Here is a 17,537-nt window from a genome sequence, read left to right on the forward strand (position 1 = left end):
CTCTGTTAAGAACGTGGGATTAAGTAATTACATTTTTTCAATTTTTCAATTGGAATACATTTGATATGACATAAAATTCACCCTTTTGAAGTATGCAGCGCTCTTATCTTTAGTACTGTCAAAGAGTTGTACAGCACTGCGGTCTGATTCCCAAACGTTTTCATCACCCACAAAGGAAACTCTATGTATATTAGCAGCCACTAATTAGCAGCAGTCCATTCCTCCTCTTCCATCCCCTAGGCAACCAGGAATCTGCTTTCTATTTCTATGGACTTGCCTATTTTAGACATTTCATATAAATGGAACCGTACAATGTATGCTCTTTTGTGGCTGGCTTCTTTCACTTAGCCTAATGTTTTCAAGGTTCATCCTTGCTGTATCAGTACTTTACATAGCCAGACAGTGTTCCGTTTTATGATTATATAGCTTTTGTTCATCCCTTCATCATTTGGTGAACATTTGAGTTATCGCCACTGTTGGGATATCACAAATGACGCTACAAGTAATTGCATTAAAAAAAATTATGTATTGAAGTACAGTTGACTTAAAATGTTATATTATTTCAAGTGTCCAGCATAGTGATTTATTATTTTTATAGAGTATACACCATACAGAGTTGTTATAAAATATTGACTATGCTCCCTCGTGTGCCATATACTACATTCTTGTGACTTTATTTTGTAACTGGCAACTTGTATCTCTTAGTCTCCTTCACCTATTTCACATTTCTCCCCTGTGACAACCACTGGTTTGTTCCATGTGTGTGTGAGTCTGTTCCTGTTTTATTGTTCATTTTTTTTTGTTTGTTTTTTATAGTCCACATATAAGTGAAAGCATACAGTATTTCTCTTTCTCTGTCTGACTTATCTCACTAAGCATAATACCCTTCAGGTCCGTGCATGGTGCTACAAATGGCAAGATTTTATTCTTTTTTTATGCTACATAAATATATATGTAAATGTGTATGTGTGTATATATATACACATATATATGTATATGATTAACATATATCACATTATTCATTCATCTGTCAGTGGGCACTCAGATTCTTCCATATCTATTGTGAATAATACTGCTATGAACTCAATATTAAGAAAACAAACAATCCAATTTAAAAATGGGCACAAGACCTAAACAGACATTTTTTTTCCCCCCAAAGAAACATACAGATGGCCAACAGACTCATGAAAAGATGCTCAACATCACTAATCATCAGGGAAATGCATCTCAAAACCACGCTGAGATATCACCTCACACCCATCAGAATAGAATGGCTATTGTCAAAAAGACAAGAAATATCAAGTGTTATTGTGGCAGTGATGTGGAGGAAAGGGAACCCTAATACACAGCTGGTGGGGATGTAAGTTGCTACAGCAATATGGAAAGCAATATAGCATTTCCCTCCCCCTCAAGTGAAGAGTAGCTACCATGTTGTTGTCGTTGCTCGGTCACTAAGTTGTGTCTGACTCTTTGTGACCCCATGGACTGCAGCATGTCAGGCTTCCTTGTCCTTCACTATCTCCTGGAGTTTGCTTAAACTCATGTTCATTGAGTCAGTGATACTATCCAACTGATCCTGCAATTTCACACTTGGGTATCTGTCTGAAGAAAATGAAAACACTAATTTGAAAATATATATGCACCCTAATGTTCATAGCAAATGTTCGTATTTTAAGTCACCAAGTATTTTCTAAGTACATGTTCTATGGCAGTCATTGCCTAGGGGTTTAGGATTGACAAAAGTAAGACTGCCTTTTAGGAGTTCAGGGGAAATTCACACATGTATGAGTATCCACTACCATTATAGAGGTGGGATGAGATGGCATAAAGGTAGCAGTTTATTCTATCCAGTGGTGGCTCAGAAAGGCTACAGAAGATGTGAAGGTGGGTCTTGAAGGATTAGTTCATCAGGTTGGAACAGGGGCATCCTGGACAGAAGGAATGAGATGAGTCAAAGTATGGCAAGGTGCAAGAACATAGGGTCTCAGAGATGAGGGAATGGCTTGCCACAAAAGAGTTTATGGAGAGGAGAGGTTGGAAGTGAAGCTGGGCTAGATCCAAATGAGGTTGTTTAATATTCATAGTAAACTTCAAAGTAACTAGTAAACTAAAAATTCAAAGTGCAGATATAGAAGCAGTTGATGATGTATGACTCCCCCAAATATAATCATTTGATCTGGTTCCCTCTTCACTGATTGATTGTAATGTGCTGCTTTTGTATTTTTTAGGTGACCAACACTCAAATATTTCAGCTTCAGTTTCATACTGGATTCATTCCACTGGACACAACAGTTTTAAAGTTCACCAAGTAAGTGCTACTTGGGCCAACCTGCCTTTTCAACCCAAGGAGCTGTGAAATTCTGGCAGTTAGTGCCAGCAATTAGTGCCCATGTGACAGCTTCCCCATCACCCCAAATCCTGTGCCTGTGGCTTAGCAACATACTGGAGGCTGGTTGCATTTTACAACTCTCAGTTGGATATAATTTGTCATAAACACAAATGGATCAGACTTCAAATGAAAAGATCTGAAATACCTTGTGGGGGAACAGAAGTGAGCAGAGAAGGAACAGAGTTTCAGTATAGTCATCCTTTGCATCTGTATTTCTTTGTGTTTTGCAACAGGGAAGGAAATGGAATCAACAAAGACCCATCAGAATGGATGCCTGGCGGTAGCACTGAAGCAGGGTCCCCTGGGACCTCTGCATCAGATATTAGTTGCTGTATTATAGTGCAGTCTAGGGGACCCACGAGAGTGGCTGAAACTGCGGTGATAGGTGGGAATTGCTAGAGCCAGGTTAGGAGTAGACATTCAGGAGCTCAGGATGGTGGCTGTGAGCCTTTTTCACTATTTTAACAACTTATTTGGACATGCCAGTGTACACCGTCAGGATATATCTGCCCTGCTATCTGGAATGCTTTCACAAGCAGTAGTATCTAAATTCTACAAGTAGGCATTCCTCTCCTCTTTTATCTCGATGAGGAAACTGAGGCTCAGAACAGTAAAGTCTCTTATGTGGTAATGGTTGATTTTTCCTTAGAAATGAGTCTCAGTCTGAACCTCAGAATCCATTTACAATGGTTTCTGCATTGAACGTCATACTGGTTCCATTGTTTTTCACTGACCTTATTCTTCTAAATTCCTATTTAGGCCTGAGTTGGATGCATGTGATGTACCAGAAAAATATCCTCAGCTATTTCAGGTAACTCTGGATGTAGAACTACAGCCTCACGACAAAGTGATGGAGCTAACCCCACCATGGGAACATTACTGCACAAAAGATGTCAACCCCAGCATCCTCTTCTCTTCTCACCAGGAGCATCAAGATACTCTGGTCTTAGGAGGTATGAGTCATCCAGTGGTTTAGTTTTCAGAATGAAGCCTCTGTGTTATTTATCTCATTGATTTATTTCCTGTGTTTCCTTGATATCTTTTGTCTTGCAGGACAGGCTCCAATAGATATCCCTCCAGATAATCCCAGACATTTTGGGCAAGGTGGCTTCTTTTCCACTCTCTGCTGGCAAGGTATTTATTTCCAAGCATTTCTTTAAGTTACATGGTTAGATGGTTAAATCACATGGTTCTTCTATAAAAATGATTAGTCCTTGAAACAGTCTAAAGTAAAAACAACACTAAGAAGTCATCTATCTAACATGTTATTTCACATTCTTCCTGCTCATTCCTTTTCCATATGAGGCAACTTTCCTACTCTGAACTCCATGGATGCTATTAGACTGATGCAAAAGGCCATTTTAAGCTGAACTCTACCTTTTCTATTATGCGGTGTTTTGGCTCACAGCACTGGGTTTATGAATAATCATGGTATTTTCTAGGATCTCCATTTACACTGCTGACACACACAAAAAATTAGCAAAGAACTCTATCTCACGGCCTTAACTAAATTCTCCAAAAATAAAAAATCTGGCAACACCCACCTCCACCCTGCCCAGGGCTTTGACCCCTAGCAGAGCAGAGCTGAGCTTCCCTGGTGCAGGGAAGGCAAACACTACCTACATATCTCTGCTGCTGCTGCGGCTGCTGCTAAGTCGATTCATTTGTGTCTGACTCTGCGCGACCCCATAGATGGCAGCCCACCAGGCTCCGCCATCCCTGTGATTCTTATATCTCTGCTACTTGCTTTAAAAACCTTGACAGAGGTTGGACTTGATTGCAATATCCTTTTTTGCAGAACCTGGAGATATGTTTAGAATCTTTCCCAACATAAAACTCTGGACAGCTCCCAGTAGATTAGCATTGGTATTCTGATTGATACCCCTTTGCTTGGGAGAAGGCAACGGCACCCCACTCCAGTACTCTTGCCTGGAAAATCCCATGGACGGAGGAGCCTGGCGTGCTTCAGTCCGTGGGGTCGCTAGGAGTCGGACACGACTGATCGACCTCACTTTCACTTTTCACTTTCGTGCATTGGAGAAGGAAATGGCAACCCATTCCAGTGTTCTTGCCTGGAGAATCCCAGGGACGGAGGAGCCTGGTGGGCTGCCGTCTATGCGGTCACACAGAGTCGGACACGACTGACGCGACTTAGCAGCAGCAGCAGCAACACCCCTTTGCTTTAGAGTTTGCTGAGGTTAACTGCAAGATTGAATGCGGAATTCCATGGTAAGGACTTTCTTAAGAAAGGGGTAGGAAACTGCCTCTGGCGATAGTGTACTTAAAATCCTCTTGGTTGACTTTCCTTTCCGTGTCAATATAACACACTATTCCCATTGCCTACACAGAGTTTTCCATGTGTGATGAAAAAGTTGTTTATAGAATTCCTTTGAATTGAAAGGTTTACTTTCAGAATTTTCTTTTTTTAAAATTTTTATTGGGAAATAGTTGATTTACAATGTTGTGGTGTTTTCAGGTGTACTATAAAGTGAATCTGTTGTACATATATCCACCCTTTTTAGATTCTTTCAGAATTTTCTACTGAGAATTGGGATCAAAAACATTTTAAAAATGGGAAAACCCAATGAAATCTAGATAGCAGGTAGATTTCCCAGTCCCCTCTTGGTTTTTCCTTCATCTTGCTTCTTCACATAAGAGCTTTTAATAAAACTTTACTTTTACTTTCCTCTGCTATTTTAGTAAGTACTTGAGAAATCTTCTTATCAGGCTATAAAATAGGTTTAGCACAAATGCACAGTCTTTTAACTGAACTGCACAGAGCCAGATGGATTTAGGAATGAAGAATTTTTTGCACGTTAGAAAGTCAATATGATAAATAAACTGCATATTACTTAGCATCCCTGAGTGTATCTCAGACAACAGCATGTCATTAAATATGTTAAAATGTCTGCAGTGAGGGGCTGGAAGAAGTTGCTGCTGTAGGTGTCCCAGCTTTAGGCAGACCAGATCACACATTGAGCTTTTGCAATGGACCAGGCATTGTAATAGGGGCTAGAGAAACAAGGATATCCCCAGTCCTCAAGGATCTTCCCTTCTGGTTTGCGAGGAAATGGCTATATTGTGAAATTTGGGGAGGTGAAACATCAGAAAAGTAGAAAAGTCAAACACTGAGGTCCTGGTACTCTCTGTTGGCCTCACTGCCCTCATAAAGTTTGCAACATTGTAGATCAAGCCCTGAGCATTTGGAGTGGGAGCACTGACTCCAAGACCTAGAGTACCAGAGAACTAACCCAAGGAGTGTCAAATAGTGAGAATTCACACAAAGGAAACTACTTGAATACAAGGCCTGGCATCACCCAACCACCATTAGTACTCTGTGCAGGATGCCTCACCTAAACAGCAAAAAGACAAAAATAAAAACCCAATCATCAGCAGACAGAATTACCACCTCACTCAGCTTTGCCCATCAGAGGAAAAACAAACAAACAAAAACTCAGCACAATTCTCACCCTGTACGAAGCTTACACAGACCACTGGACCAAGCTTAGGAGGGCAGAAACAAAAAGGAAGAAAGAATTCAACCTTCTTCAAGGAAAGAATTCAACTTTCCTTCAAGCCTGGGAAAAGGAGACCTCAAACACAATAGGTTAAAAATAATAATAATGAGAAGGGAGAGAAATACTATGCAAAGGAAGGAACAAACTAGAAATACAGAAGTCCAAATAAATGAAGAGGAAATAAGCAAACTACATGAAAAAGAATTCAGAATAATGATAGTAAAAATGATCAAAAACTTGAAAACAGAATGGAGAAAATGGAAGAATCAATTAACAAAGACCTAGGAGAATTAAAGAATAAACATACAGAGACAAACAACACAATTACTGAAATTAAAAAAACTCTAGAAAGAATCAATAGCAGAATATCTGAAACAGAAGAACGAATCAGTGAGCTGGAAGATAAAATGGTGGAAATAACTTCTGAAGAGCAGAATAAGGTAAAAATTTTGAAGAGATTATAGTTGAAAATTTCCCCAACATGGAAAAGGAAATAGTCAATCAAGTCTAAGAGGCACAAAGAGCCCATACAGGATAAACCCAAGAAGAAACATGCCAAGACACATACTAATTAAACTAGCAAGACTAAACACAAAGAATATTAAAAGCAGTAAGGAAGAAGCAACAAGTAACATACAGGGGAAACCCCATACACTTAACAGTTGATCTTTCAGCAGAAACTCTGCAGGCCAGAAGGGAATGGCAGGATATATTTAAAGTACTGAAAGGGAAAAATCTACAATCAAGATTACTGTACCCGGCAAGGATCTCATTCAAAATTGATGGAGAAATAAAAAGCTTTTCAGACAAGCCAAAGTTAAGAGAATTCAGTACCACCAAACCAGCTTTACAACAAATGTTAAAGTGACTGACATAGTCAAGAAATACAAGAGAAGAAAAAGGATCTACAAATCAACCCCAAACAATCAAGAAAATGGCAATAGGAACATGATAATTACTTTAAATGTAAATGGATTAAATGCTCCAACAAAAATACACAGACTGGCTGAATGGATACAAAAACAAGACCCATATATATGCTGTCTACAAGAAACCTACTTCAGACCTAAAGACACATATAGACTGAAAGTGAGAGGAAGGAAAAATATATTCCATGCAAATGGGAAGCAAAAGAAAGCTGGAGTAGCAATCCTCCTATCCAAAAAAATAGACCTTAATATAAAGAATATTACAAGAGATAAGGAAGGACATTCTTTAATGATCAAGGGATCAATACAAGAGGAAGACACAACAATTGTAAATATCTATGCACCTAACATAGGAGCACCTCAATACATAAGACAAATAGTAACAGACATAAAGGAGAAATTGACAGTAACAATAATAGTAGGAGACTTTAACACTCCACTCACACCAATGAACAGATTATCAAAACAGAAAATTAATAAGGAAACACAAGTCTTAAATGACACATTAGATGAGATGGATCTCATTGATATCTTCAGGACATTTGCATCCAAATGCAGAAGAATACACCTTCTTCTCAAGTGCACATGGAACATTCTCCAGGATAGACCACATCTTGGGTCCCAAATCAAACCTCAGTTAATTTAAGAAAATTGAAATCATAGCAAGCATCTTCTCCAATCACAGAGTTATGAGACTAGGTATCAATTATAAGAAAAAAAGCTGTTAAGAAACACAAACACATGGAAATTAAACAACACATTTCTAAATAACCAACAGGTTACTGAAGAAATCAAAAAAGAAATAAATTGCTAGAGACAAATGACAATGAAAACACAACAACTCAAAACCTGTGGGATGCAGCAAAACCAGTTCTAAGAGGGAAGTTTATAGCAATACAATCCTACCTCAACAAATAAGAAGCTCATCGAATAGACAACCTAACTTTACACCTAAAACAGCTGAAAAAGGAAGAACAAAACCCCAAAAAAAACTTAGTAGAAGGAAAGAAATCATAAAGATCTGAGCAGAAATAAATGAAAAAGAAATGCAAGAAACAATAGTAAAGGTTAATAAAACCAAAAGCTAGTTCTTTGAGAAGATAAACAAAATTAGCAAACCTTTAGCCAGATGCATCAAAAAAAAAAAAAAAAAAGAGAGAGAAGAATCAAATCAACAAAATTAGAAATAAAAAAGGAGAGGTTACAACAGACAATGCAGAAATACAAAGGATTAGAAGAGACTATTATGAACAACTATATGACAATAAAATGGATAACCTGGAAGAAATGGACAGATTATTAGAAAAGTTCAATCTTCCAAGACTGAACCAGGAAGAAATAGAAATTATGAACAACCCAATTATAAGTACAGAAATTAAAGCTGTGATCAAATATCTCCCCAAAAACAAGAGCCCAGGACCAGATGGCTTCACAGGAAGATTCTGTCAAATATTTAGAGAAGAGCTAATGCCTATCCTTCTAAAACTCTTACAAAATATTGCAGAGGAAAGAACACTTCCAAACTCATTCTACAAGGCTGCCATCACCCTGATACCAAAACCAGACAAAGACAACACAAAAGATGAAAACTACAGGCCAATATCACTGAAGAACATAGATGCAAAAATCCTCAACAAAATTTTAGCAAACAGAATTCAGTAACACATCACAAAGCTCATACACTGTGATCAAGTTGAGTTATTCCAAGAATGCAAGGACTCTACACCATATTAACAAATTGAAAGATAAAAATCATGTGATAATCTCAATAAATGCAGAAAAAGCCTTTAACAAAATTCAGCACCCATTTATGGTTTAAACTCTTCAAAAAATGGGCATAGAAGGAACCTACCTCAACATAGTAAAGGGCATATATGATGAACCTACAGCAAACATTATTCTCAATGTTGGGAAACTGAAAGCATTCCCCCTAAGATCAGAAACAAGACAAGGGTGTCCACTTTCACCACTATTATTCAATAGTCCACTTTCACCACTATTATTCAAGTCCTAGCTACCACAATCAGAGAAGAAAAAGAAATAAAAGGAATCCAGATCAGAAAAGAAGTAAAGTCTCACTGTTTGCAGATGACATGATACTGTACATAGAAACCCTTAAAGATAGTATCAGAAAATTACTAGAGCTAATCAGTGAATTTAGCAAAGTTGCAGGATACAAAATCAATACACAGAAATCACTTGTATTTCTATATACTAACAATGAAAAATCAGAAAGAGTAAATGAAGGAGTCAATCCCATTCACCATTACAACAAAAAGAATTAAATATCTAGGGCTAAACTTACCTAAGGAGACAAAAGAGCTATACACAGAAAATTATAAGACACTAATGAAAGAAATCAAAGATGATATAAACAGATGGAGAGATATTCCATGTTCCTGGGTAGGAAGAATCAATACTGTGAAAATGACAATACTACCAAATGCAATCTACAGGCAAGGGCACCCCACTCCAGTACTCTTGCCTGGAGAATCCCATGGATGGAGGAGCCTGGTAGGCGACAGTCCATGGGGTCGCTGAGGGTTAGACATGACTGAGCGACTTCACTTTCACTTTTCACATTCATGCATTGGAGAAGGAAGTGGCAACCTACTCCAGTATTCTTGCCTGGAGAATCCCAGTGACAGAGGAGCCTGTTGGGCTGCTGTCTATGGGGTCACACAGAGTCGGACAGATTCAATGTAATCCCTATCAAATTACCAATGGTATTTTTCACAGAACTGGAACAAAAAATTTCACAATTCACATGGAAACACGAAAGACCCCAAATAGCCAAAGTAGTCTTGAGAAAGAAGAATGGAGCTGGAGGAATCAACCTTCCTGACTTCAGATTATACTACAAACTTACAGTCATCAAGACAGTACAGTACTGGCACAAAAACAGAAATATAGACCAATGGAACAAGATAGAAAGCCCAGAAATAAACCCATGCACCTATGGGTACCTTATTTTTGACAAAGGAGGTAGGAATATACAATGGGGCAAAGACAGCCTCTTCAATAAATGGTGCTGGGAAAACTGGATAGCTGCATGTAAAAGAATGAAATTAGAACACTTCCTAAAGACCTAAATGTAAGACCAGAAACTATAAAACTCTTAGGAGGAAAACATAGGCAGAATGCTGGATGACATAAATCAAAGCAAGATCCTCTATGACCCACCTCCTAGAGTAATGGAAATAAAAACAAAAGTAAATAAGTGGGACCTGATTAAACTGAAAAACTTTAGAACAGCAAAGAAAATTATAAGCAAGGTGAAAAGACAGCCCTCAGAATGGGAGAAAATAACAGCAAATGAAACAACTGACAAAGGATTAATTTCCAAAATATACAAGCAGTTCATGCCAGAAAAACAACTCAATTAAAAAGTAGGAAAAAGATCTAAACAGACATTTCTCCAAAGAAGACATACAGATGGCTAACAAACACATGAAAAGATGCTCAACATCACTCATTATTAGAGAAATGCAAATCAAAACTACAATGAAATATCACCTCACACCAGTCAGAATGGCCATCATCAAAAAGTCTACAAACAATAGATGCTGGAGAGGGTATGGAGAAGGAATGCTCTTGCACTGTTAGTGGGAATGTAGATTGATACAGCTACTGTGGAAGACGGTATGGAGATTCCTTAAAAAACTAGGAATAAACCCACCATATGACCCAGAAATTCCACTCCTAGGCATATACCCTGAGGAAACCAAAATTGAAAAGGTGCATGTATCCTAATGTTCATTGCAGCACTATTTACAATAGCTAGAACATGGAAGCAACCTAGATGCCCATCAACAGATGAATGGATAAAGAATTTGTGGTACATATACACAATGGAATATTACTCAGGCCATAAAAAGGAACCCATTTGAGTCAGTTCTGATGAGGTGGATGAACCTAGAACCTATTATACAGAGTGAAGTGAGTCAGAAAGATAAATATCATATTCTAATGCACATGTACAGAATCTAGAAAAATGGTACTGAAGAATTTATTTACAGGGCAGCAGTGGAGAAACAGACATAGAGAATAGACTTATGGACATGGAGAGAGAGGAGGAGAGGGTGAGATGTATGGAAAGAGTAACATGGAAACTTACATTACCATATGTAAAATAGATAGCCAATGGGAATTTGCTGTATGGCTCAGGAAACTCAAACAGGCTCTGTATCAACCTAGAGGGGTGGGATGGGGAGGGAGATGGGAGGGAGGTTCAAAAGGGAGGGGATATATGTATACCTATGGCTGTTACATGTTGAAGTTTGACAGAAAACAACAGAATTCTGTAAAGCAATTATCCTTCAATAAAAAAAGAAAAAGAAAAAAAATGTCTGCAGTGAAACATAACTCATAGCCCTGAGTGAAATCAATGAAGACATTTATAAGTAACTTTCACATCAGTTCTAGTCAGATTTTCCCACAAACGTAGGGAAACCTTTAGTTTTTCACAGCTTTTTGCATTTTAGAACTGGGGAGGAGGGATGTGGATCTGCACTTCGTTTGGAACAGGCATCTACCTGCCAGTAGATGAAGTTCCATAGGGCCATCTGCCCCATGGAGGGCCTGGAATGTCACTCACCAGCCTCTTCATTCCTTCCCCAGAAGAAAGGAATTTCCTGCTGCAAATCTTTCCTGCTGCCCATTTTATGCTGAAAGTAGCTCCTCCCAGTTGGTGTAAAGGGCCATCCTAACACCAGAGCCATTTCCTCTGGTCACTTATTAGGCATGGGGTTCACTTCTGCTCCAGACTGTGGGAGAAAGGCCCTGCTTTTGGCTGCAGGTCATTTGAAGAAGAAAAAGACCATGAGAGGAGGCAGCAAGGACTAGGAAACGATGTTTTGTTTTTTTTCAAAGCACCTAGCATAGTGCTGGGAAGAAAAAGAGGATGCTGGTAGTAGTAATTTTAAAAATAAGAAAAACCACTTAAGTACTACTTACTATTGATCTGAGCACTTTCCATATCGAATCTCATGTAATTTTCACAACACTCAATGGGAGCTAGGTTCTATTTACTACTCCCGTTTTGCAGAAGGGAAAACCAAGGCACAGAGAAGTAAAGCCACTTTCTCAGCACAGAGCCAGTAAGTAGCAGAGATGAGATTCAAACTTGGGCTGATTCTAGAGTTTTTGGTCTTCATGCCTATGCTATATTCCTCTCAAATGCTCATCAGATAGTAACTGAATGTTATGTGAAATACATCAAGTTTTCCATCAGTAAGAGTCTAAAAGCATTGTTTTTTCCAGGCTGCTCTTTCTCTCTTTCTGAACTTAAGTGTGTAGACTCTAACAAAAAGCAGTAATTCTGTGGCTGGTGACTGACTGTTTCTGGCATACTGGCCTTCCTTAGATCAGAAATCGGAGAAGTCATTCTGCGAGGAGGACCACGCTGCCCTAGTGAATCAGGAGAGTGAGCAGTCAGACGATGAGCTTCTGACGCTGTCCAGCCCACATGGCAATGCCAATGGTGACAAACCTCACGCAGCCAGGAAGCCCAGCAAAAAGCAGCAGGAGCCAGCTGCCCCTGCACCCCCTGAGGATGTGGATCTTCTGGGTCTAGAAGGGTCTGCAGTGAGTAAGAACTTCTCTTTGCCGGCAGCTCCTCCCTCCAATTCCGAACTTCTGAGTGACCTGTTCGGGGGCGGAGGTGCAGCCGGTCCCGTCCAGTCTGGACAGTCAGGGGTGGACGATGTGTTTCACCCGAGTGGACCTACATCCACCCAGTCCACACCACGCCGATCTGCCACCTCCACCTCTGCATCTCCAACACTGAGAGTAGGAGAAGGTAATTGTTTCCATATTGTGCTGTACTTCTCAGTGTTGAATTATAACTTTTGGGCCAAGCAGGTGGAATCGAACTTTCCTCATAATCTAGCCTTTTCTGATCTCCCGAAAAGTCTCCGGAAGGTCTGTGTCTTCATGTCAGTGGGAACCACAAGAGGAAGTAGAAATACTGTCCATTTTGGTAGGACAGTCTAAGAAAGAATATTTGAGTTCATCACCCTTACTTTTTTTTTAAGGCTTCAATCCCTCAGCTGCTTTATTTATTTCTTCTTGGAGGTGTAGATTGACGAATTGTTATTAATAATAACAGCAACTATTTGTGGGGTACTCACTATTTGCCAAACATGGAATTTAACACCAGCCATGAATTCAGTCTTTATAAAAACACAGTAAATAAGGTGCTATTGTTATCTGCATTTTCTAGTTGAGGAAACAGAGGCTTAGAGTCAAATTAGTAATGTACTTTTATATGGCCCAAAACTAGGTCATTTGACTCCTGAGCTTTCCCTCAGTTTTCCTGTAATGGCTTCTTGAAACTGTAGTTTTCCGAATACATTTTTGCTGTGCAGAGAAGCACTTAATTAATTTAAGATATATTTAAGGGACTCCTGCCAGCAGCACAGCTGATGGAGTGGAGCAGTTGGTGCCAGATAAAGAGTTTGAGCCCCATGAGGCTCAGTCAGCTTCACTCCGCTCATTGCCACAGACTCAATCCTTCTTGTGGCTGGCCATCCACATTTTTTTGACGTTTGCAGGCAGACTCTTTAACATCTGAGCCACCAGGGAAGCCTAATTTAACATAGGTTGGTATTAAAAGTGTCCCAAGTAATAGTGAGAAGATTTTAGCATTCTCTACTGGTGGACGTCAAAGTTAGGTGTCTGCTTGCAGGTATTCTATAAATCTCAGTATTCTCATTTTATAGAAGGGATAAAGTTTGGTTAGTATTAAATGAGCTAAATGACACACATCATGTAATAGAGTGCCTGATGTATAGTTGATTCATTGCTGCTATGTAAGGCTAATCTACTGCCCGGCAGACATTAGGAGAGCACTATGCCAATGAAGTTGTAGCTGAACACATATTAAATCATATCCCTCCCTGGGTTTTGAGAATGGGGTTTATTCATTAACTCGTTTGACTGTAGTTATCTATTCCTAGAATAGGTCACTCCTACTCCAGGAAGCAGTCAGCCCATTAGCTTGATGCTTACAAATTAGGAAGTGACATCTCATTATAGGGAGCTAATTCCCTTGCCCATTAATGCAAAATTAAAGTCCAGTTATATATATGCCACTCTGTCATTTTCATCACATTTATCTCACGTCTGTGAAGAATGTGACATGCCTTTGGGAAATTCCTGGAATTTGAAGTCCAAAAACTTGAACATGAGTCCAGTCTTATCATTTACTTGATATTGGGCAAGAAACTCGGCTCTCTGAACCTCAGTTTTATTGTCTATAGAATGAAAATGCTATCACTTCTGTCTGACAGCTAACAGGATCAGCTGATGTACTCTTTATGAAAGGCAACATAAACCCTAAAGAAATGATGCAATACTAAGTTACTGCATTGTTGGGCTTCCCTGATGGCTCAGTGGTTACGAATTCTCCTGCCAATGCAGGAGACATGGGTTTGATCCCTGGTCTGGGAAGATCCCACATGCCACAAAGCAACTAAGCCCGTGTGTCACAACTGTTGAGCCAGTGCTCTAGAGCCCAGGAATCACAGCTACTGAGCCCATACGCTGCAACTGTTGAAGCCCACATGCCCTCCACAGCAAGTGCAGCCACTGTAATGAGAAGCCCAGGCACCATAACAAGAGAAAAGCCTGCACAGCAATGAAGATCCAACATACTCAAAATAAATAAATAAAATTTAAAAATACTATTATTGTGTTGTTGCTGGAAACCTCAGCTGCCACTTTGTTGTAGTTTTCTTGGTTCATTCACAAACTTTTTTGCATTTTACTACATCTGCACCTGGTTTCTAGCAAGTTGTAAGCAAGCAATGTTTTGAAAGCATTTCGTGTCATAGAACATAAGGTGTGATGAGAGCTCAGTTTTTGTCACACTCATTTTCTTTTCTTTTTAACTTTTGATGTGCCAGGACCACTAAAAACACAAAACTAAGCAAAACCTGGTCAGTGAGGTTTTCTACTGTTCACCTTAATAGCAAAGCTCCTCGTGCCTGGCTTTTGTTCACTAATTCACTGAACATGATCACAGTTCATTCATTGATCATCTCTTGTGATCCAGGCCATGGTTTCACCACTTATCTATTAATCTATAAACTTGCTTGATTTATTTCATGTTATTAAGATGCCCAAAGGCCCACAGGGCCCTTGTTTATAGAGTTTATGGATCATCCTACAGGTAAATCAGGAGTTCTCCTTTGTCCTCAAAGAAAGGGTTATTCACATGTAGTCAGAAATCCTTGGGCTTCACTGTTAACCCTGAAGGAAGTTTTAAGGATAGGATGGGCCTGTGGAGCAGCCCATGAGGCAGGTGTCATCCTGACTTTTCCAGTATTTGGCCTAGGGCCTTGTAAGAGTGACAGCTGTCCAATATTTATGGAATGAGTGAACCCATAGGACAAAGAAACACCTTTTTCCTGTTTTCTAGGTGCCACCTTTGACCCATTTGGAGCACCTTCTAAACCATCAGGTCAAGATTTGCTGGGTTCTTTTTTGAACACAGCCAGTGCTTCCAGTGACCCCTTTCTTCAGCCTACGAGGAGTCCTTCTCCTACAGTGCATGGTAAGGAAGTATTTATGCTGTGTTTAGTGGAACAGGGTTCCCTACAAGACATCAGTAGGTGTTCAGATATAAAAACATCTTGTAGGCAGGATTTTGTTTTGGCTTTTGTTTTTGTTTTTTCTCCTTTGAATCTGCATACATTTTTTTAAAATTTTATTTTATTTTTAAGCTTTACAATATTGTATTAGTTTTGCCAAATATCGAAATGAATCCGCCACAGGTATACCCGCGTTCCCCATCCTGAACCCTCCTCCCTCCTCCCTCCCCTACCCTCCCTTTGGGTCGTCCCAGTGCACCAGCCCCAAGCATCCAGTACCATGCATCGAACCTGGACTGGCGACTCGTTTCATACATGATATTATACATGTTTCAATGCTATTCTCCCAAATCTCCCCACCCTCTCCCTGTCCCACAGAGTCCATAAGACTGATCTATACATTGGTGTCTCTTTTGCTGTCTCGTACACAGGGTTATTGTTACCATCTTTCTAAATTCCATATATATGCGTTAGTATACTATATTGGTGTTTTTCTTTCTGGCTTACTTCACTCTGTATAATAGGTTCCAGTTTCATCCATCTCATTAGAACTGATTCAAATGTATTCTTTTTAATGGCTGAGTAATACTCCATTGTGTATATGTACCATAGCTTTCTTATCCATTCATCTGCTGATGGGCATCTAGGTTGCTTCCATGTCCTGGCTATTATAAACAGTGCTGCAATGAACACTGGGGTACATGTGTCTCTTTCCCTTCTGGTTTCCTCAGTGTGTATGCCCAGCAGTGGGATTGCTGGATCATAGGGCAGTTCTATTTCCAGTTTTTTAAAGAATCTCCACACTGTTCTCCATAGTGGCTGTACTAGTCTGCACTCCCACCAATAGTGTAAGAGAGTTCCCTTTTCTCCACACCCTCTCCAGCATTTATTGCTTGTAGACTTTTGGATCGCAGCCATTCTGACTGGTGTGAAATGGTACCTCATAGTGGTTTTGATTTGCATTTCTCTGATAATGAGTGATGTTGAGCATCTTTTCATGTGTTTGTTAGCCATCTGTATGTCTTCCTTGGAGAAATGTCTATTTAGTTCTTTGGCCCATTTTTTGATTGGGTCATTTATTTTTCTGGAGTTGAGCTGTAGGAGTTGCTTGTATATTTTTGAGATTAGTTGTTTGTCCATTGCTTCCTTTGCTATTATTTTCTCCTATTCTGAAGGCTGTCTTTTCACCTTGCTAATAGTTTCCTTTGTTGTGCAGAAGCTTTTAAGTTTAATTAGGTCCCATTTGTTTATTTTTGCATTTATTTCCAATATTGGCTTTTGTTTTTGAAAAGCTACATATCTCTTAAAAATTAACAATTCATGTTAACATATTAAAAGTTCTGCAGTGTTTTACAGTAAAGAAGCCTGCTTAACTTTTACTCAGCTTCCCTAAAATTTAATTTGGAAATTTTTTTTGCATTAGAGCTACATGCACAAAATGCATAGGGTACCACCAGTTGTAGGACATATCTTTATTTTATGTGCTGTCACTTTCAGTTGATTGGAAGATGCCTACTAGTTGAAATCTTTGAATTATGAAAAAATATGTGTCTTGAGTTAATAAAATGCAATATGACAAGCATTCCACAAAATTAGTATTCCACAGAGCAGTTTAGAATACAATATCCCGATATATTAAACTAGTTCTAAGATGAAGCCACTAACCACACTCGACTGTTGAGCACTTAAAATGTGCCAGTCTGATTTGAAACATACTAAGTGTAAAGTGCATACCAGAATTCAAAACTTAGTACAAAAAAGCAATGTAACATGTCATTAATATATTTATATTAGTCATTTAATGTAATATTTTGAATATATTAGGTTAAATAAAATGTTATATTAATATTAATTTTGCCAGTGTCTTTTTACCCTTTTTAATGTGACTACTAGAAAAATTTTAAATTATACAAGGCCCACATTATATTTCTAAGTTAGAGACAAACTTTGTGGAAAGAATCATAATCACATCTGTTTGTAAGAGCAAAAAGGTATCACTTAGGTAACACTGATTAAAACTTAAGGTCTTCAGTGAAGGATATATGGCTTTGAGCTGGAGAAATGAAGCTCCTTCTTGATGCTGAAGGATGCTGAACCCAAGTGGCCT

The 17,537-nt window shown here is 39.0% G+C and overlaps 1 protein-coding gene across 3 annotated transcripts in view; it reads left to right on the forward strand.

The window, feature by feature from the left end:
* The window catches only part of DNAJC6 (DnaJ (Hsp40) homolog, subfamily C, member 6), a 177,520-nt gene that overhangs the window by 137,568 nt on the left and 22,415 nt on the right, over positions 1-17,537 (forward strand). For all 3 annotated transcript variants that reach the window (XM_010850261.1, XM_010850262.1, XM_010850263.1), the window contains exons 9-13: positions 2,229-2,308; positions 3,149-3,342; positions 3,443-3,523; positions 12,202-12,636; positions 15,259-15,393. In XM_010850261.1, coding sequence (XP_010848563.1) covers positions 2,229-2,308; positions 3,149-3,342; positions 3,443-3,523; positions 12,202-12,636; positions 15,259-15,393 — 925 coding nt within the window. The remainder of the gene's footprint in view (positions 1-2,228; positions 2,309-3,148; positions 3,343-3,442; positions 3,524-12,201; positions 12,637-15,258; positions 15,394-17,537) is intronic.

Source organism: Bison bison, unplaced genomic scaffold (genome assembly GCF_000754665.1).
Source record: "Bison bison bison isolate TAMUID 2011002044 unplaced genomic scaffold, Bison_UMD1.0 scf7180017864290, whole genome shotgun sequence".
NCBI lineage: Eukaryota > Metazoa > Chordata > Mammalia > Artiodactyla > Bovidae > Bison > Bison bison.